Source organism: Zootoca vivipara, chromosome 15, assembly GCF_963506605.1.
Source record: "Zootoca vivipara chromosome 15, rZooViv1.1, whole genome shotgun sequence".
NCBI classification, from domain to species: Eukaryota; Metazoa; Chordata; class Lepidosauria; order Squamata; family Lacertidae; genus Zootoca; species Zootoca vivipara.
In genome coordinates this window covers 17,359,511-17,381,215 of record NC_083290.1, presented here as the reverse complement: position 1 = coordinate 17,381,215, position 21,705 = coordinate 17,359,511, and the positions used below count along the sequence as shown (strand labels likewise).

General features: G+C 47.4%; 1 protein-coding gene across 3 annotated transcripts in view; it reads left to right on the top strand.

Annotated features, from left to right (window-relative positions):
* ETS1 (ETS proto-oncogene 1, transcription factor) overlaps positions 1-21,705 on the top strand; it is a 112,874-nt gene that overhangs the window by 38,742 nt on the left and 52,427 nt on the right. The window contains exon 1 of one of the 3 annotated variants that reach the window (XM_035138942.2): positions 7,641-8,203. The exons of the other annotated variants lie outside the window; for them this stretch is intronic. Within the exon in view, the coding sequence (XP_034994833.1) occupies positions 8,122-8,203 (82 nt within the window). The 5' untranslated portion in view covers positions 7,641-8,121. Of the gene's footprint in view, positions 1-7,640; positions 8,204-21,705 lie in introns of those variants that run through there. 3 annotated transcript variants of the gene reach the window in all.

The following is a 21,705-nucleotide window of genomic DNA, read 5'->3' as shown; positions in this document are numbered from 1 at the left end:
ATCTGCAGGGCCGAAGTTTGGGGATGCCTGAACTAAACCTTAGAAAGAACTTTCTGGAAGTAAGAGCTGTTCAACAGCGGAACAAACTCCCTCCAAAGGTGGTGACCTCTCCTTCCTTGAATGTTTTCAAGCAGAGGTTGGCTGGTCTCTCTCAGGGATTCTTGAGCTGTGATTCCTGCATCGCTGGTAGTTGGACTAGAGTCTAGACCCTTGGGGTCCCTTCCAACTGTACAATTCTGTGATTCTATATGCTTCTGTGATAATACATCCACAAGACCCCAGGTTCAATACCCAATGGCATCTCCAGGTAGGACTGAGAGAGAACCACTATCTGTGTGAACAGTGCTCAGCTAGATGGGTCAATGGCCTCATTCAATATAAGGCAGTATCCTGGGTTGCTCTGGGATTGAAGACTGGGAGAGCTAACCTCTTCTCTACTGATGCTCACTGGATGCCAGGAATGAATGAATGGATTTATCAGAGGCTGTGAATGAGCTGAGTCCTGATGGGGAAATTTAAATTCCCTTGTAGCAATAAAAGCACACACCAAAGTATCGGAGATCATCACTCAGCAGATGTCCAACAATGAGTTTCGAAATACGAAAATAACTTTCGACACAAGCAGAGCATCACCAATACTGCTGCTTCCACTGAGCCTGGCGTGGCTGTGTCTGGCTGACCAAGGAAAGCTAATCAGGAGACTGGCATGGGGAGAGAGGCATGTTATTTAATTAGCCGCACAATGCAATGACTTGGAGGCACGTGGTGGCCCTAATGGAAGGAGATAGATGTCCTTTTAGCCGGGCTAATTGTTCGGAAAGAGCGGGGTCTTTGTTCAGGCCCTGCATGCGGTCTGTGATCTTTCAGAGCCTCAGGGGGCTGCCCCTGCTTATAATTTTTGATGGATCTATTCAGGGCCGCTTTGCAGCGTAACAAGAGGAAAAACAAGAGCCGCATTGTTGGGCAGCCAGGATCTCCATCCAAGAAAACCACCCCAACAAACCCAAACACGTGTAGAGGGAGGAGGGCCGCTTCGCTTCGCCAGGAGAGCAGATGGGCCAGGAGGCAGGCTTCCCAAGTCAGAAGGCAGCACTCTTAATGGTCCTTAATGGATGGATGCAGGAAGATGCCTTGCACCCAGTCACATCATGGGTCCATCTGCCTACACTGACAGCTCTCGAGGATTTCATAGTCACTTATCTATTTAAAAAAAATACTTACATGCCACTATAGCATACAAGATATCAAAGTACTTTAGAAAAAGTATATCTACGTACGGGGGGGGGGAACCACACAACATTTTAAATTCAGAGGCGATTAACTATTACGAAAAGACTTTTCTGCAAGCAAACCAAGGTGGAAACTCAATAACTGGGTCCCTTGGAGGAATCCTTCACGTCTCTGTTCCGCTCAGGTGTGCAGGCTCTCAGCCAATGGATGGAGAGGTGTCATTTTGCCAAAACAAAGCCAAGCAAGAGTTCGAGGCAGCTTTCCCAACCGAGAAAAATGTGGGATTTGGCCTTCTCCGTGCTGATCTTTGCTCCTTCCTGCCACTCCGCCTTCTCGCGCTCTCCCTTCAGGCTTGGCGTCTGGGATTTACTGGCCATCACTTCCGTGGGAACTTCTCCCCCTTTTTTTTTGGTGGGGAGGGAGTGATGCTGACGAATGCTGCGGAAAGGAAACCGAGGAACAGTCAGACCCGCTTTCACACTCTGGGGACCACAGATGCATTTGAACGGCCTTGTCCTCCCAGCATCGAGGCTGCAGGTGCTATGTGAACCAGGCCCTGCCTCTTTTCCTCATCCATAGCCATCCTGCGAGGCCTCTTCCCCCCCCCCCCACTTGTGAATTACCCTGCGGGGTGGGGGTATGTGCTTTTGCTCCTCCGTGCCTCTGGAAGTTACAACATTCCAATGCAATGCAGAAAAAAGAAGAGATTATGGGCTTGTGAAAATTGCATCATCTCTCTCTCTCTCCATCTGAGCCTGCAATGAGTCGTTTCCAAAGCCAGCTGCTTCTTTTATGCTTGATTTCAAACTCTTTCTTGCATGGCTAGGGTTGCCAACTGACTTGGGGGGGTGCGTCTGTGCTTGTGATGACGCTGCCCTGCCGTTCTCTGGAGCACCTCAGCCATCAAGTTCAGTCTACAGGAAACAGGAGGTGATGTTTGTCACGGCAAGGAGGCAGGCCTGCAGTTTGAGCTGCCATTAGAATCATGGGAGCAGGGCCTGGTTAAGGCAGTTGGCAACCTTGCCCAAATTCCCTCCCTTTGCAATGATTCATCTCAAGATGGACTTGCAGCGAATCTTCTCCTGTCGTGATGTTCCACTCATTCATGAGTTCCTCTGCTTACTTTCTTCCCCTGATGTTTTATTACTGCATATATAAAAATATATGGCAAAAGAGACGTGGAAAAACTGAAACCTTTCAGCTGGGGGCAGCCCCCTAAATGTCCCTATAGAGCAGAATAGGACTGCTTTCTCCTGCCACAGGGAACTGCCAGAGCCTTTGTATCATTAACCAATATTAGACCAATCCCCACCCACATGTCAGACCTATTTGCATGCCTAGCAACCAATGTACCACATAGTAAGGCAAATACAGCCACACTTAGTAGTTCTGGAAGCAAATGATTGAGAAGGTATAGGGACTTCCAGGAGAAAGGAGCAGTCCCCAAGGGAAATCCATGTACCTTTTGCTGGAAGATTTGATAGTAATGATCGACATAACAGGACACAGCACTTCTCATTCCAGAAGCATGAGCCCCAGCAGGCTGACCCACAAGAAACTGCAGCCCCAGGCTGGGTAAGGTCCCCACCTCCCTTTGCAGCAAGCATTCTTGAAAGATAGTGCTCACTCATTCCCCACATGACCCATGATGAAAACATGGGGAGGTTCTGTGACATTTGGGGGTTTCTGTCCCCTTATATACATTTGATACCTTCTGGGCTGTAGGATTTCACACAACGATGGTGGATGATCATGAAATTTGGATTGGGGTCTGGAGAAGACGTAACACCTTTCCTGCACATCACACATATGCACCGCAGTGCTTCCCAACCTTAGTTCTCCACCTGGTGTTTTTGGACTACAACTCCCATCACCCCTTACTACTGGTCTTGCTAGCTAGGGATGATGGGAGTTGTAGTCCAAAAAAACCCCCAAAATGGATGGAGACCCAGGTTTGGTAAACCCCACTATTTCTCTGCAAACCAACGTTATGCATTTGATCCCTGCAGCTGAGCATATAAACCGATCCATCGAAAAGCCCAGCATTTTAGCTGGCAACGGGCAATACAAAAAGGCTGCCTGCTATATCTGGGTTGACTTGTTCACATGAGTGACTCACCACTTGATGCAGCAAGTCAGTATGGATGTGTCTGTGTGTGAACCAAGCACATCTCAAGAAATACATTGCAGTCACTCAGCACGCAACTAAGACTGTTGGGTTTTCTCACAGAAAGAACCACAAGAAGCAGGTTGCTAATGACGTTTGTATTCTTCTTTTTGTAATAAAAAAACCTTATAGATATATATATGTATATGTATATACCGGTAAATGGACTTTTGTGAGTCATACACGCCTATCTGTGCTCTGCCGTTTGTGGTCGGGTGTTTTTGCTACAGAAGTTGCAATAAAATACTTTATGTGCAAACCAAGACGCCCTTCCCCCCCAGACCTTCATTTAGGTTCGAGAGCTCCTGGAGTGATAGAGATCTCAGCATATTTTGTGGCAGGAGAGGTTCCAACCCCGCCTTGCAAAGGAAGGATCCTTGGTTTCAGGTGAAATTGGTGGGGGAAATAAGCAGTCAGCACTTTTGGGTCTTAGTCCCCCCCCCTTTTTTTTTTACTTCTCACTGATTGCAACTTCACACATGCTTAATTTTCTGAAAGGTGGACCCACTGTGGATTCCTCCAGGCTGTGTCTCATCAATGTCACCTTGTTTTCAGAAAACACATTTGTTGTTACTAAAAGCCCTCCTCTGTTCTTTCTTCTTCTTCTTCTTTTTAAAAAACCAACCCTGTGAATATAAAACAAAGAGGTTGTACAAACAGAAAATAGCGGTGTCCGCCTTTTCATGTACAAAACAAAACCTCTTCCACCTTCAACATTTTAACTACATTTTAACTAAACTGAAAGTATTACAGGCAGGGGGGTTGCGGCCTTGTATGTGTAAAATGCCACCAATGTACAGTTTTGATCGTCACATGTCCAAAAAAAAAAAAAGGTATCGAAGAGCTGGAAAGCTCCTTTACAAGGAAAGGTGACAGTGTTTGAGGCTTTTTAGCTGGGGAGGGAAAGGTGAAGAGGAATGGTCAAGGTTTACAGAATGATGGAGATGGAGAAAAAGTGTTAGCACTTCATCTGGTGATGCTGAGGGGTAGGCAGTTACCGCTAATTCCTTCGCACAGGGCAGAGTTGAACTATGGAATTCAGGTTTGGATGCCCACCAAACTTGTTGTTGTTGTTTAGTCGTTTAGTCGTGTCCGACTCTTCGTGACCCCATGGACCAGAGCACGCCAGGCACTCCTGTCTTCCACTGCCTCCCGCAGTTTGGTCAAACTCATGTTCGTAGCTTCCAGAACACTGTCCAACCATCTCGTCCTCTGTCGTCCCCTTCTCCTAGTGCCCTCAATCTTTCCCAACATCAGGGTCTTTCCCAAGGATTCTTCTCTTCTCATGAGGTGGCCAAAGTATTGGAGCCTCAGCTTCACGATCTGTCCTTCCAGTGAGCACTCAGGGCTGATTTCCTTCAGAATGGAGAGGTTTGATCTTCTTGCAGTCCATGGGACTCTCAAGAGTCTCCTCCAGCACCATAATTCAAAGGCATCAATTCTTCGGCGATCAGCCTTCTTTATGGTCCAGCTCTCACTTCCATACATCACTACTGGGAAAACCCACCAAACTTAGAAGGCTCTAAATTGTTAGACAAATTGTTGGAGGATAAAGCTATCCATGGCTGCTTGCTACCTCCAGGATCAAGGGCAATCTGGCTCTGGGTATACTACAACAACAACAACAACAACAACAACAACAACAACAACAACAACAACAACAACAACAACAACATTTTTATTATTTGTACCCCATCCACTCTGGTTCATCCAGAGTGGGCTGTTTCCTTCAAGCCCTGCTTGGGGAGGGGGATGTCTCCCAGCGGCATCTGGTTGGCCACTGAAGGAAAGATGCAGGAATGGATGGACCTTTGGTTTGATCCAGCAGGACTCTTTTCATGTTCCTGCACCCAGGAGCTAATTTGGTAGTATACACCCCGAGATGTTTGCCCCGTGGAACTGGACTTCTCCATGGCAACCCATCTTCTGTAAGCAAGATTCTCCATATTGCCCATATTCAAAATGTCTTTCATCCTCTGTTACAAGTGTGGGAGAGTTTGGGCTTTTTCTTGGGAGAGTTTGGGAGCTTTTTCAAGGTTGTGACTCAGAATAAGATGGTCACAAAAGAAGGGCAGCATCAGACACCAAACCATATTAACTTGCTCAGCAGCATCCTTCCAATCCACACCCACTCCGGAGAACTAATTTGAACCTGGGTCCAGTTCTGGGCACCCTAGTCTATTAAGCTGGATATTGATAAGCAGAGCATGTGCAAAGGTCTCCCACCCCTGCATTGCGCCACTTGCTCTCTCAGCCAGTCAAATTTCCTTTCACATTCTGTAATGCGGGACTGTGGAGCCTGTGTCCACTCATGTATGGCTGGGCTCCAACTCCTCCCATCAGCCTTGACCATTGGCTATGCTGGCTGGGAGTGATGGGAGTTGTAGTCCAGCAACATCTGGAGGGGGCCTCCCAGGTTCCCTCATCCCTCCTCCAGTTATTGCAGCAGCTAAAAAAGCCAATGCAATTCTGGGTTGCATCAATAGGAGTATAGCATCTAGATCAAGGGAAGTAATAGTACCACTGTATTCTGCTCTGGTCAGACCTCACCTGGAGTACAGTGTCCAGTTCAGGATACTGACAAGCTGGAACGTGTCCAGAGGAGGGCAACCAAAATGGTCAGAGGCCTGGAAACGATGCCTTATGAGGTACGGCTTAGGGAGCTGGGTATGTTAAGCCTGGAGAAGAGAAGGTTAAGGGGTGATATGATAGCCATGCTAAAATATATAAAAGGATGTCATATAGAAGAGGGAGAAATGTTCTTTTCTGCTGCTCCAGAGAAGCAGACACGGAGCAATGGATTCAAACTACAAGAAAGAAGATTCCACCTAAACATTAGGAAGAACTTCCTGACAGTAAGAGCTGTTCGGCAGTGGAATTTGCTGCCAAGGAGTGTGGCGGAGTCTCCTTCTTTGGAGGTTTTTAAGCGGAGGCTTGACGGCCATATGTCAGAAATGCTGTGATGGTGTTTCCTGCTTGTCAGGGGTTTGGACTGGATGGCCCTTGTGGTCTCTTCCAACTCTATGATTCTATGATTCTAGGTAGCATCCCCCTCCCATCCCTAGGAAAGTAGATGTGTAAGATCTGTAATACCTGACCTCTTGCTCTGTCCTCACAATCAAATGCATGCCCTCTCAAGTCACACTCAGTCCATAAAAATGTATCAAACTGTACAGCTATAATGGATGGGAAGAGCTTTGGACACTCTGTAAATGTGAGTTATTGTGATTCATCATGATTAATGGATAGAGAGGGAGAATCGTCCTTCCGTAGCATTGCTGGTCACCCTAGTGGCAAAGGAAATCATGAAAAGGGGGCATTAAGGGGGCCTGCCTTAAACCCCCAAGGACTGAAAACACTCTTTTCCCCTCCAGACAATCCTAGGGAACTGTAGTTTCCCCCTAACAGAGATACAGTTCCCAGCAACCTGCCCCAAATTCCTACTTCGATGGCACCACTGTATGTATGTGTCTCTCTGTGTTGTATTAAACTAGTAAGACTTTTTTATTTAAAAAAATCAGTTATGTGTGTGCAAGAGAGAGAGAGGAAACTCATCCCCTGCAGAAACACCACCTCCCACTTTATGAAGAGGCTGAGGCTGAGTTCTTTTCCTCTTTATAGACCGTGTGGTATTCATAAAAAAACAGGGGCTCATGTGCTGTTCAAGCTGCATGAAGGGCTTCCTAAAGACCCCTCTACTTAAGCAAGCAGTCCTGGGTTCATGAGATCCATCACACTGCTTTATTGTTATTGATATTTAACTTAATATTTTATTGATGGCGCCTCTGCTTTTACTGATGTATTTCTTTGTGTTTTTGGTTCTAAATGTCACATAGAGCTTTTCCTTTCCCTTATCTTACTGTGTGTTATATAAACTGCTTAGGGATTTGGCATATTAAGTGGTTTGGCGATGCCAATGATGATGAATTTCCTCGGAATGTGGTGGACTCTCCTTTACGGGAAGGTTTTAAGCAGAGGCAGGATGGCCACCTGTCGGGGATCCTTTAGCTGTGATTTCTGCATTGCAGGAGTTGGACTAGATGACCCTTGAGCCCCCCCCAATCTACAATCCCATGACTCTTTGATGATGAAGAAGAAAGCAAGACCCTTTTCTTTTGCTCCCAAGGGACTAAGTAAAGCGTGAAGTCCCATCCGCCTTCCCGCCTTCCTCTTTCAGTGCCTGATTACAGCTCTGGTCCTGAGGGGAGCCTTACTCCGGATTAACTAATGCGGAGTAAAGGGGAGAGGGGGGGAGCCCCTTTCCAGAGCGCGGTCCAGAGGCAAAGGCGCTTCGCGGAGGGTCTGGGCGGCGGCGAAGGGGCGGAGGCAGGCGGGTCCCACCCCGGCCGCTGTCACGGAGCGGAGCCCGGCCCCTGCTCCCTCCTCCCGTCGGCGGCAGCCCAGAGAGCTCCGCGCCTACAGCCGCTCCTGGGCTGGGAGAGAAACCCACGGGCAGGCAGGAGGCAGCGGCGGGGCTGGCCGGAGCAGGAACGCCCCGGAGACGAGGCACGGGAAGGCGGAAGGCAGCGCCAGAGCGAGCAAGCGAGCGCGCTACGGTCGGAGCCCGTCGGGCTGCCCCGCAGGCGGAGAAGCGGGCGCGGAGCGCACGGCGGCAAACTCGGAGGGCGCAGCTCGGAGTCTCCAACTTCGGGGGCGCGGGCCGCTTTCCCGGCCAGAGGGGCCGAAGGATCCGACCCAGAAGGTCCCCCTCCCCCTCGTGGACCATGAAGGCGGCCGTGGACCTCAAGCCCACCCTGACCATCATCAAGACCGAGAAGGTCGACGCCGAGATGTTCCCTTCGCCGGGTAAGTGGGCCGCTGCGCCGCGTTCTCGGTCCTTCGCGTGCCCCGACGACGCGCGGGGCTACTGGCCGGGACGCGCCTGGCCGGCCCCGCTGTCCCCAGGTCAGGGACGAAGGGTCCCCGGGCGGGCGACGGCTGCGCTCAGTTTCGCTCCTCGGTAACTGCGCCTTCCTGGGGTGGGCTATCCTGTTTCCACGGTCTTTGGCGACGCCTCTTCTGGGACACCCCCACCCCTTCCTCTCCGATCCCACCGGCTTTCTTCCACCCCTAGACCGTCTGGTTTATGCCCGGGGTCCCATCTCCCGGTGTTTCTTTTTCTCCCCCTGAATTGGAGTCCGGTAGTTGTGTGGATTCGTGGGGACGCTGTATGGTGTAAGCGAGTGGTTTGGCATCCCATCTCAAGCCGAGAGAGAGGTCTGGCCGACTTTCCGGCTGTTTATAGGGGTATGGCAGGAGCATCTTCCTGACAGTTGGACCACAGTCCGGGAGCCCTTGCCTGGAAGCTCCAGGGAAGCGTTTTTTCCTCCCTTTGGGTGTAATTGACTCTTCTCCTATCTCTCCCTCCTCCCTCTGTCTTTTTCTCTCTCTTCCGCCTTTCCCTCCCTCTCTCTCTGTATGTGTTTTGAGCGCGGCTGTACTGTACTCCAGGAGAGCTAATAGGTCTGGCTCGGAGCGCCTGTGTGGGCTGAAATGTCCCTTCCCTTCCCACCAGCGCACGAATCACACACCATTTTTACAAGTGAGATTTGCTGAAAGTAGCACATTCTCCTACCTCCCTTGTATGATCAGCTGGAGATGGCAAGGGGGGGGGTGGACGTTAGGGGAAAGTGGGCAAAAATAAGGCATTCTAATCCCATATCAGAGGGAAGGCTTTCTTTCATTCTCCTAGCTCTTTAAATTAAGAATCCAGGTTTTGGAGAGGGTTGATTTTTCTTCTTCTTCTTATTTTTAAAATGCTGCTTTCTTTTAACTCATCCTTCTGGGGGTTCTGCTGGAGGAAAAGGGCAGTGCAAATTGACAGGGCGTAAAACTCAGATGGGGCTAACCTAGGTTCAAACCCCTCTTTACACAGGAATCGCACTGACAGTGCAAGCCTGTGCAAGCCTGCTCAAACATAAGTCCCACTGAGTTCCATAGGACTTACCAGTACTCCCAGGTAAAGTGCACTTAGGACCGTGGCCTGAAGCAGGGTTGGAATGTAATCCATAAATATATGGACGCCAAAGACAAAAACAACCCATAATCTCTTGATGAGAGAAAATAAAATGGTGGTCCCTTTTGTGACTTCTTTTTTTTAAAAAATACTCTTTTTAAAAAATAATACCCTTAAACACACACAAACACATTTTCCCCCATCTAGAAATTTAGAGTTTCGTTCCTTTGGTTTTATAAATTCATCAGTTGTAGATTACCAAAAAACAGACGAAAACCACCTTGATTTGGATGGTTTTGCCTTTTGATAATCTGCTAACATCAGTTCTGCATCCTCCAAACCCATTTTTTAAACAAAATGCTGTATTTTAAATTCTAGTGACATCTCAGTGACTTATATATCACTATGTTAAACCATCCTCTGCCAACCTGGAGCCCTGCAGTTGCTGCTGGACTACAAATCCCGTCATCAGCCCCAGGGGTCAGCACAACCAACATCCTATCAGCTCTTGTGTCCTACAGCCATGGTGAGAATTGTAGTTCAGCAGCACCTGGAGGACAGCAGGTTGATGCGATCTGTGCTACAAGAGATGCTGGGGAAATTGTCTGATGGAAGGACAGGGGAAGGAGCGTCCGATGTTATCTGGAGAGATGGTTTCAGCCCTAGTTGCTAAGTTACTGTGTGACCATCAATAATTTTAGCTCTTCTTGTTTGCGGTTAACACTTAGGCCCAGTCTTGGATGCAAAATGCAAAGGCTTGCTAAGTAACCTGGTATGACTCGACAGCCTGCTCTAGAGTCTAACAATGCAGCCGCTGGGTTCTTATATGTGGCCGAGATGCTCTTTTGCGCGGGTAGCAAAACTGTATCTGCAACGTGGGGAAAGGGTTAAGCTCAGTCTGATGATCACCCACAGCTGGACCCTCCTCTTGGCTAACCCTCCACATCTGTACACTCCTGGCATCTGTATTTACGGATGTTAAACTTCTTGCTTTCCCCCAACCATTTCTGAGCCTTGTTCCTGAGTTTCTGGGAAAAGCAGGCCCAGGTTTCGGCTGGTGGAAACACCTGGTGAACGGGAAGGTGACAGCTGGCAACCAAAATCCAGCCCAGCCTGCTGAATCCTAAACTTATGTATAGAAATTCATCCTATCAGTTTGCAAAAAGGTCACACTGCCTAAAAGAAAGAAAGGAAAAAGTATCATCTTTCATTGTAAGAGGGTGTTTTCGTTTTGTTTGTTGGTTTGTTGGTTTGTTTTTGCTTCATTTCTGAATGGGGAATAGCAGAATTTTCCATTCATGAAGAAGGATCAGTGACTCCAGATTTTGTCAAAGCAGAATCCTCACTACCCAAATTTCTGAATGCTTTTCATCCACACTATAATGCCTTGGGTGAGTTACCAGGGTATTGGGTGTGTTGAGCTGAACAACTGAATGACGACATGAAGACCTCCGTTCAAATCCTGCCTTAAACTTACTAGGCGCTCTCTCCTCTCAGTCCCAGCCCTACCTTTCAGGGTTGTCGTAAGGATAACTGAGATAATGTATCATCCTTGGGGAGGATAACTGAGACAATGTGTGTGAAGGGCTTTGAGAACGCTAAAGCACCGCATCAGTGCTAAGCAACTATTAAACCAAATCTTCTAAACAAAAGCTGCTAGTCCACAATAATTGTGGCTAGCTTGCTTTCCCACTACTTTGCTTCCCTGTACTTATCTGTGTTCGTCATTTATGGCACAGCAGCCTCCTGAGAAAGATGTAGCAGGGGAGAGAGAACCCTCCCCACAACATTATTTCAGTTTCAAAAGCTTCCTGTTCACCTGGAGAGGAGTCCTACTCACCATAGGTGATCAAGCAAGAGGCTGTTCAAAGGCCTGAATTACATCAAGCTGGTGATGGCTCCTGGTTAAAAGAGGATTTGCCAGATTCACAGAGGACAAGTCTACCAGCGGCTATTAGTGATGATAGTTGTGTGTTCAGATGCACCTATTTCAATTGAAACGGTAGTGAAGCAACAGCAGGGGTGGCCCACTGCCCTCAGCTGCTGCTTGTGGGCTTCCCCATGGGCACCTGGCTGGTGGAAGTGGGGATGGCAGTCTAGGTGGACCTTTGCTCTGACCAAGCAGGACCTTGCTTGTGTTCTCGTCACACCAGAGGTCCATTTTGGTCTAAAACCGTGGAGCAGAATGCAACTAAATCCTCAATGTGGTCTTGCTCAGTTTAAAATCGGGCTCTTGCATTGCAGGGGGTTGGACTAGATGGTGTTCCATCCACCTTTACAATTTTATGAGAGTTTGGTACTTATTCATATGGAAATGTATGAATCTGTGTCAATAGCCGCTCGCATTGCCTGAACGTTTAAGAAAGTTTCCTGTGTTCCTTATGATTTTGTACAGCATATTTCAGGGAATGGCAGCTCTCTCCAGGCAAGTACTCTCAGGAAAGTACCTTTTAGGTGTGGTTAAATCTGTTACTGGGACCCAGGTGGCGCTGTGGGTTAAACCACAGAGTCTAGAGCTTGCTGATCAGAAGGTCGGCGGTTTGAATCCCTGCAACGGGGTGAGCTCCTGTTGCTCGGTCCCAGCTCCTGCCCACCTAGCAGTTCGAAAGCACATCAAAGTGCAAGTAGATAAATAGGGACCACTCCGGCGGGAAGGTAAATGGCGTTTCCGTGCACTGCTCTGGTTCGCCAGAAGCAGCTTTGTCATGCTGGCCACATGACCCGGAAGCTGTCTGCGGACAAACGCCGGCTCCCTCGGCCTATAGAGCAAGATGAGCGCCGCAACCCCAGAGTCGGACACGACTGGACCTGATGGTCAGGGGCCCTTTACCTTTACCTTTAAATCTGTTACTATGGTCACCGGTCAGGGGCATAGCAGGGTCTTCTTAGTTGTGGCTCTGGTACAATGGAAATCCATGTCTAAGCAAGCTCATCTGCATATGGTAGCCCCACCCACAAAGCTGAAGGCAAACCATCTGTGTGTATGTTGGCACAGCCAAGGCTCAATAAACCTCTTATTTTTTTCTACCCACCTGTGAATACAAAAATGGGGAGAGATTTCCGAGCACCAGTCCACCCTGATATGTGATTTAGAAACTGCATTTCTCTCGAGGGGTCATGAGTTGTGCTGAGCTGGTATGCAAACTTCTTTCTTTCAATAAAAGCATTTCTTTTTATTTCTACACCTTTGAGACTGACTCTTTTACTCTTGTTTTCAAGGGGCCATTTGCTGATCTGAATCACTCTTGACTTTATGACTGGCTCCCTCTCCATGGTTCAATCCTCGCTGTTTGCAATAAGCCTTGGTTGAAAGGGTGAGGCACAAACTTAATAAGAAGCAGTGTGGTGCAGTGGTTAGAGCATTGGACCTGAGAGACCAGGATTCAAATCCCCATTCAGCCATGAAGCTCAAATCCCCATTCAGCCAAAAAGCCCTACTTTGCAGGGTTTCTGTGAGGATAAAATGGGAAGGAACAGGACTCTATAAGCCACCCTGAGCTTCTTGAAGGAAAGGTGAGATACAAATGTTAATAATAATACAATAGAAAAGAACAAAATGCAAATAACGTATTGTGGACAGCCTACACAGGGGCTGCCCTGCAGTTCAACTGTGTTCATGCTCCCAGTCCCCATGCTACTCCTGTATCCCAGGCTTCAGACTCTGCTTAGCTTCTACACATCCAGGGATGAGATCCCATACTGGGAACAATCCATATTGTAGGCAGTCCTTATGGTGCACATGGAAGCATCCATCCTTTCCTAGGGATTCTTCAAGCAACATCATGAGACCAGGAGCCACGCCAGGTGAGCATGGCTTTAGGGCTTACAATTTGATTAATGAGTTCAGGGATAGCGCACTAGCACAGACTAGTGCGTATGGAGCACGAATCTCTCTCGGCAGGAGTTGTCTCTTTGCATCAGGGTTGAGCAACCTGTAGCCCTCCAAGGTTGCTGGACTACAGCTCTCACCTTCCCTTGGCCTCTGGCCCTGTGGGTCAGGGCTGATGAGAACCAGAGCCCAACATCCTCTGGAGGAGGGCTCCTAGTGCCCCGTCCCACAGATGTGGGAGTCATTTTGGAGCATCCTGGGACTTTGGTCCTTCTCCAGATACAACTCACATCAACAAGTGTGCCGGCAAAGTTACTAGTCCTCTTCAGAATGCTGGTTCCTTGGAGGAGACACTGACTCAGGTATGGGGAGCCTGTGGCTCCCAAGATGTTACTGGACCCCAACTCCCACCAACCTCAACAAGTATGGCCAGTGGCCAGGAATGTAGGGAGCTGAAACCCAATAACCTCTGGAAGGCCACCAGAATGGCTCAGAATGGTCTCGGGGAGTGTGGCCTCCTGTTTGCACCCCTCCCACCCCACTCCATACCAGTGTTCAAAATTAGCCAGGTGCCAGGTGTCTTTTGTGACTGGCGTGGGTCCAATTGCAACCACATGGAGATCTCTGGAAGTCAGGTTGGTGTCTGGGGAAAGCAAAATGTCACTTAGAGAAGGATCTGAAATATTTCCCTTGAAGTTTGAATTAGATTTATTCTGGCTTGTTTTGTTTGGTGTTTTAACATGTTGTAAACCACTTTGAGATTTGGTCTTTAAACTATGAAGCTGTATTGAAATGGAAATAATAATAATAATAATAATAATAATAATAATAATAATAATAATAATATCCCATGGGGGGACAATGCCTAGACATTCCATTGTGGCAACTGCAGCCTATGTTCAAGGTGCCATTTGCAAATTAGATTATCTGAGTTTCTAACACTGCTCAGTATGTAGAAATCTTCTGGTAAGGTCCTATTCCAGGCACCATCTTTTGCCAGCCTTTCTGTCCTGTGGAATGAACTCTTCCAGGAGGCTTGTTTGGCACAGACACTGGCCTGCTTTGGGGGACAAGTGGGAGCCCAGCAGCTTGGTACCATTTCTGTTCTGCCAGGCTTTAGGAAACAAGCCCCCTGCTTAGTAATGGGCAGTCAGGATCGCTCTTGTTGGCACTGGGTCAGTTTAGAACTTACAGGCTTAGTTCAAGGGTGGGGGTGGTTATTTTTTAACTCAAGGGCCACATTCTCTTCTTGGCAACCTTCCAAGGGCCACATGTCAGCAGTGGGCGGGGTCACAGACAAAAGTGGGTGGAGCAACTGATGTAGATGCTGCCTTTATATGCAGGAGGCTAGTTTCTACACATGCAATCACACATCTCTCTCTCTATCCTGCATCAGGACAGGCAAGAGGCATGGGCAGAGTTCAAGGACACATTCTAGGCAGGCCAAAAAAAAACCTCAAGGGTATGAAGCAGGGCCTGTGAGGGGGTGGCCCCACTGGAGAGATCCAATGACCAGAGAAAGAGGTTCTGGGGGCCACATTCCCCACCTGTGGTTCTGTTGTTCTTAAAGGATTGCTCCTTATTTGTAATGATCCAGACCACGTTCTAAACTAGAGGACCGGAAAACCATTAGGTAGCAATGAAATGGCAAACTCCCCACTGGTGCCAGAGGAGCAGCTGTATAGAGATCTGGGAATCAAGGCTTTTTCAAACTGGCAACGCCTTCCTTTGTAGAATTGCTCCCAGCAAAGAGACGTTTTAACAGGGATTCCTGGGCCTAGATTGCTCCAGGTGATGCTAGCTCTCCCAGATGCACTCAAATGAGCCGACACAGAAGACGGGTTCCTTGAAAGGGGCGGCTGAGCCTGAGGGAGCTTGTTTTGTCTTTCAGACCAAGCCAGGCCTCTCCGTTTAAACTTTAACTTCTCGCGGCAGTCATGAGCTGCCTAACCTATTTGTAGATGGCGGAGCTGCAGTAAACCGGTTGCATGTGCAGCTACGGCTGGGAATTGAGGACTTTGTGAATTGGAAGAGAGAATTTCCTCCCCCCACCCCCATTCATGCAGAAGGGACCCCTCTTCTCTCCAGCATGTTAACAAGCCCATTAAAGCCTAAATCTGATTCTTCCTGTGCCTTTGGAAGACTGTGGGCATTTTAAAGTTGAGGCAAAGTTCAAACTTTGGCAGCAAAAAATGACAGAAACCAAAAAACGATCTCCTAGTGAGGACACTCATTCGAGCGGCTTCTGTCTTGGTAGATGAAGCCATGTTAGAAGCCAAGGAGGAGGACCAGACTGTTAAATCATCCAGTTTATTCCCTCCCCACCATTCACTTCTGAAAGAATCCCATAATGGGTTTCAGGACTGATGATGTTCTGCAGGCAACAGCCAAGCTGGGGAAACATAGTGACAGGTCTTTGCCTCCAAAAGGCTCCTGATGAAATCCCCGTCATCCAGGCAAGGCATGGAAAGGTAGAAGTCCTGATGGACCAAGGCTTTAGGCTTGGTATTCCTCAAGCATCCTGGGTTGCCCACCTCTACAAACTTCATCCATCTCCAGGCATCAGTGCAGGTTCAAACCATGCAGCCCAAAAGAGGTCCTTTCCAAAGGCAAACAGTTGGCCTCTATTAAATATGAACAGGACTTAGGACAGGCATCCCCAAACTTCGGCCCTCCAGAGGTTTTGGACTACAATTCCCATCATCCCTGACCACTGGTCCTCTTAGCTTAGGGATCTTGGGAGTTGTAGGCCAAAACATCTGGAGGGCCGCAGTTTGAGGATGCTTGACGTAGGATATATTCCTAAAACAGACCCTCCAAGTGTTCCTATTTCTCAGTGACAGCCCCAGATTTACAGAAGCTGTCCAGGTTTCTGATTTGATCCCAGAATGTCCCACTTTTCCTTAGGATGTCCTTATTTTCATCAGAGAAATGTTGGAGGCTTTGGTAGGACGACTCCCGAGCCAAGGAGATACAACCTTTAGAAGACATCTGAAGGCAGCCTTATAAAGGAAAGTTGTTTAATGTGTAATGTTTTATTATGTTTTTATATATCTTGGAAGCAGCCCAGGATGGCTGGGGCAACCCAGTCAAATGGGTGGGGCATAAATAATAAAATTATTATTATTATTATTATTATTATTATGGAACAGGACTCCCCTATTTTCATCAGAGAAATGTTGGAGGGTATGCTAAGAAGTAGAACTGAGTCCTACCTGGCTCCCCACCCCCTGCAGTACCAGAGAAAGATGTTTGCTGGCAAAAAGGTTAGGCCATGGGTGGGGAACTTACCTCCCCCATGCTGTAGGCAGAACATTAGGAATCTGCCTTCTCCTGAATCAGGCTGCTGCTCCATCTGGCTCTGTATTGCCTACACTGAATGGCGGCAACTCTCCAGGGTTCCAGCCTTACCTGGAGATGCCAGGGATTGAACCCAGGACCTTCTGCATTCCAAGCAGATGCTCTGCAATCTGTTTGCATTTCTCTGTAAGCACTTGACAATGGATTGTTGGGGCTTGATGTGAAGTCCACCCAACCCTCAAATTTTTTTGTTCTGACATTTATTCATTCCCACCTTGCAAATAGCTGTGCAGGTAAATCACTTGGAACATATTCTGGTGATCCATACACACACACACACACACACACACACACAGAGAGAGAGAGAGGGGGGGGGAGATAGAGATAGAGATAGAGAGAGATGATTAAAATTATGCTATAAACCTTAGTAAAATAAGTAGAGGAAAGGCAGGCAGCGAAGGAACTTAGCGGGTTTCCCTGCATGGGCTGTTGTGCAAAAGAGGGAGCAGTGTGAAAAAGAATACCGGGGGGGGGGGGGACATCATCAGGTTAATTCGCAAACAGGGTCTGAAGCATGAGAAGCAGAAGAAAAATGATAATATTTGAATTAGAAGAATGTGTCTTTGGTGGAATGCTTATTAGAATGCAGTATGTAGATGGCATGAGATGAAGAACAGCATGGAAGGAAAGGTGGGGAGTTTAAAGAGAAATGTATAACAAGCTTAAAAGCTGGAATTTACCTGTAAAGATTTTAAAGTTTAATTTAAAAAAATTCACCCAGAAAAAAAGAGACTAGAATCTACACAAAAGCTTATCTTTCTTCAGGTGTGGAAGGAGCATTGGTGGGTGGGTGGGGGGCATTGACTGTTTTGTTGCTCTGTTTATCTCAGGCCGCAACCAGGTGTGACATGCAGTCATGAACATCTTCCCCCAGAGAGTTTTCTTCCCCCAGAGAGTTTTGCTTTCGACCAAAAGCTGCTAACTTGAGCAGAGGAGTTGCAGAGAGCAGGGAGCTGTTTAACCCTTTCCCCTGTCTTAAGGGAGAGGCCGTGCAGCGTTTGAAACTCCCATTGTTCTAGGTGTGTTTTGCGACAAGGAATTTCATTGGCGGGAGGCGGGAGCAGTTTCTAAGCTCTGGGCTCAGTACTGCACCTGATTGCAATTTAAAACTGCAGAGTGGAAGGAAAGGAGGACCTTTTTCTGCCTCCTCACTTCCAGCCACTCTCTGAAGACTGGAGAAGAGACCCTCTTAAGGATATTAGGGGGGGCGGGCAGGCGAAGCATGGCTTTGTTTTTTGCAGCCTTCAGATGAGGACTAGACCATGTGAAAAACGTATATAAGATTTTAGCTGAAGTTCATTCATTCTCAGCTTTGTATTCTTGTTATTAAAAAAATGTGTCTAAACATTCCGTTCCATTCTCTACATAAGCACCTGGGGACTCCTATTTCAGTGTATCTGAAGAAGTGTGCATGCACACGAAAGCTCATACCAAAATAAAAACTTAGTTGGTCTTTAAGGTGCTACTGAAGGATTTTTTTATTAAACATTCCGTTGTTACGCCCACGTTTAAGGTGCCATTTAGTTCCTAGCTTTCATATCTCAGTTTCTAGGGCTGTGTCTCAGTGGTAGAGCATCTCTTCTGTATGCAAAAGGGCCCTCCCTCGCCCCATGGAAAAAATATTAGGTAGCAGAAGAAATACCTTTGCGGAGCACTGCTGTTTGTCATGGTGGGTTAAAGGAGGACACAGCAATCTTTCCCAATCTGGGCCCTACCTGTCCCTAAAATGTTTTAAATTATAATCCCCATAATGCCTGACCATTGGCCAAAACACCTGGAGGGAACCAGGTTGGGGAAGGCTGACACCTAAAATGACCTGGAAAAGGCAGATTATTGCACCCCTCCTGACAATTCTCAGCTAAAAATTGCCCCCACTCTAAGCTTATTTTTCCCAAGTGAGGAAAAGATACCCGGATTAAAAGGCAGCTGCAGGAGGTGATTTCAAGTGGGAAATGTTGGAGAGGGAGAGGAATCAGCAGAAAGGACTCAAAAGCTTTCCCTTACTTCTTTGGTTCAAACTCGAGCATCCTGGTTGAGTTTAAAAGCAGCAGGAGTTGGGGAGGGGTATTACACTGAGAGAGAGAGAGAGAGAGAGAGAGAGAGAGAGAGAGAGAGAGAGAGAGAGAGAGGTGTCACCCCACCTTAGATTGATGTTTATGGTAGAGGTGTGCCAAAGTTTTCTTCTTCTGAGTTTCCTTTCTAATTCCTCCTAACGGGAGACCCAGTATAAACTATCCCCTTATCTGTGTTTTGTTTGAAATTGGAATCTCAAAGCATTTCTGCAGCCCAGCATTAAGGGAATAATTTCACGCTTGGAGATAGGCAGCTTAGAGTTACAATATTGGTGGCTTTGTGTGTGTAATATATCAATAGATTTCCTGTATTTGATCGATGCAGATAGATTTTCAACCTCAGCTGCTGCACTCTGCTTCCCTTTGTTACCAGGAGGCCTAGAAAATAAACTAATTGGGGGGAAACTAATAGGAGATTTGATAAATTGAGTGCCTCAAAGCCAACTCCTCTGTTTATTTCAGCTCCACCAAGGCTTTTTATTAGTGGTGCCTCGACTTACGGATTTAATCCGTTCCGAAGGCACCTTTGTAGGTCGAAAAATTCGTAAGTCGAAAAAGCGCCATTGGAAACACGATTTCCCATAGGAATGCATTGGAAATGGAAAAATTTGTAAGTTGAAAAAACCCTATCTAAAACTGCCGTGGTTTCCGTTCGGATGTCGAGAAATTTGTAAGCGCGCGGCCATTTGCCCCACTCATAAGTCGAAAAATTCGGTTGTCAAGTCGTTCGTAAGTCGAGGTACCACTGTAGTATCTGGCACTAGGGATGGGGGAAAATTTGATTCATCCCATGTTTAGTTTGCACTTTTCAAGTGTGAATAGGAGAACCAAAATGGGCATCCTTAAGAAATCCCACTTCCCCCAATTCTCCAGTACAGTTCTCCAGGCAAGTAATGTGTACAAAAGTGCAAATATTGTGGGAAAGTTGTGCCCCAAAAGACACACATTTGTGAAAATAGCATACAAAATGCATTATATAAAAGAAAATTGCTCTACAAAGATGTCCATATGTATTAGACAAAAAATGTGCAAAACAATGTGTACACCAGAAGAGATTCGTGATAAAATGCTGGTGAATTTTCATGAGAACTTTTAAAGAAAAGTGGTCTGTTTCAGAAATGTGGGGAAAGATAAAACGATAAAACCAGGAAGAATTTGCAACCATACTTTAAAACATATGAAATGTTAAAATACTACAACAGGTTAAAATTCGCATCAACTTTCTGAGCATTTCGGCAGGGTTGTCTAAACAAGAAGGTTCTTAGCAGGCGCAGAAAAGAGTACAGTTTAAGGTGCCTGCTGGGTATCAATAGGCAGGGAGTTCCATGGTGTTTGGTCTCCCAACCCAGGCAGGCACAGACAGCAAAGCTGTGTCTTACCTGCTGGAATGGCCACACACACCCCCGCAGCATCTGCCCATGTGGGATGGACCACACAGGATCTGCCACTTGCATCCAGCCCATCATTTGTGCCTGGGGCCCCTGAATTCCATAGAACTGGAATGGGCATTCCTGTGACTAAACCAAAACTTTGTAGCCAGGCGTTGTGGTGTACGACGTGGTTATCCACCCACCCACCCCCCACAACAACCCTGTGGGGTAGGCTAGGCTTAGAGAAGGCAGTGACCAGCCCAAGATTCTTGCTCGAGTGGGGATTCGAACCCGTGTCTTTCCCTGGTCCTAGTCCAACCGCTACACCATAGTGGCTCTCAAATCCCACCGTGCCTCAACTGCAGAGTGCATGGGGAGGGTTGTGTTAACACTAGAAAAGTGCAATAGAAGTGCAAGCATGGACTTCACCCGCTAGTTTTATGCATTCAGAGTTCTCATCTTTATTGATGGAGTTTTGAGCGTCCTGTTGGTTCCCGCCCTTGATAAAATCACTGCCCCTCTTAATGCCAATAATGTTGGGGCATGTTGCTGGTGTCTGTCTGCACATGTACCCTGGAGCAGCGTTGGGGGGGGGGAGGTGTGGTATGAGAGTCCCAAGGAACAGATAGAAAGGCTTGAGCGGCCACATTTGACTCCCAGGCCTGAGGTTCCCCATGGCTACCCTACATGGAGCTGGGCGTTTTCGACCCAGGCCTTGCTGCAATCTTGAGATTGTCTGCTTTGATCTCTCCCCCCACCCCTTTTCTTTAGAAAAAACCAGCAGGCTTCTTGACTTTGTAACTGAACTCTTGGAACTGCGTGGGCAGCCATCTGCTCTCGACTCGACAAACAAAATCAACCAAGTGCAGTTTAAAGAGCAGTTTCACATGAAAAGCAGGTAGACTTCAGAAGATGTGGTTTCGTTTGCCGCACGTTGCTTTCGGGGCTTTGACTAAAGCAGCTCAGATGCACAGAAGCTTCTGTATTTGCTTTGCTCCACATCAGGCCTGCAGCGCTCGAGATCCGAGCTGGGTGGCCAGCTCCACTCTTTCGGCTGGCCTCTGCTCCTCTGCAGCCTTAGTTAACAGCAGCCCACTCTGCAGATGTGATCAGGGCGGCAGCGGCGGCTTGATCCTGACTTTCTTGTGGAACTTTTTTCTTCTTGATCCCTGCTGACCACCTTGCTTTTAAAGACGTACATTGGCCACACTGTTTTCATCCTGATCAGTTCATAGAATCATAGAATTGTTGGAAGGGACCACGAGGGTCATCTAGTCCAACCCCGTGCATTGCAAGAATCTTTTGCGTAACATGGGGCTCGAACCCACAACCCTGAGATTAAGACCTTCATGGTCTAGTTGGCAGCTACCGTTTTGTTTAGTCGCCCTACGGTCTTGATTCATGGCTGTAAAGTGCTGCTGAGTTAGTTCCATTGCATTGCACGGTTTACGTTAAAATTTGTAAAGTCTTTTTTGGTGAAAGAACGATTGATCAATAATAATAATAAATCAATAAATAAGATTTGGGAAAAAATGGTTTCATTGCATTTTCATGTTAGCTGTTTCCATTGGTGTTAACAGCTCCATCTTTGAGCCTGATTAGCAAACCCTGTATTATTCCTTTGAATCAATAATAAATCTCATTCATCAGGCAAACAACGTGCCGTTTTCAAATGGAATTGCCCACTGGCAAAGTCTTGGGGGTGGCCCTTCACTTCCAAA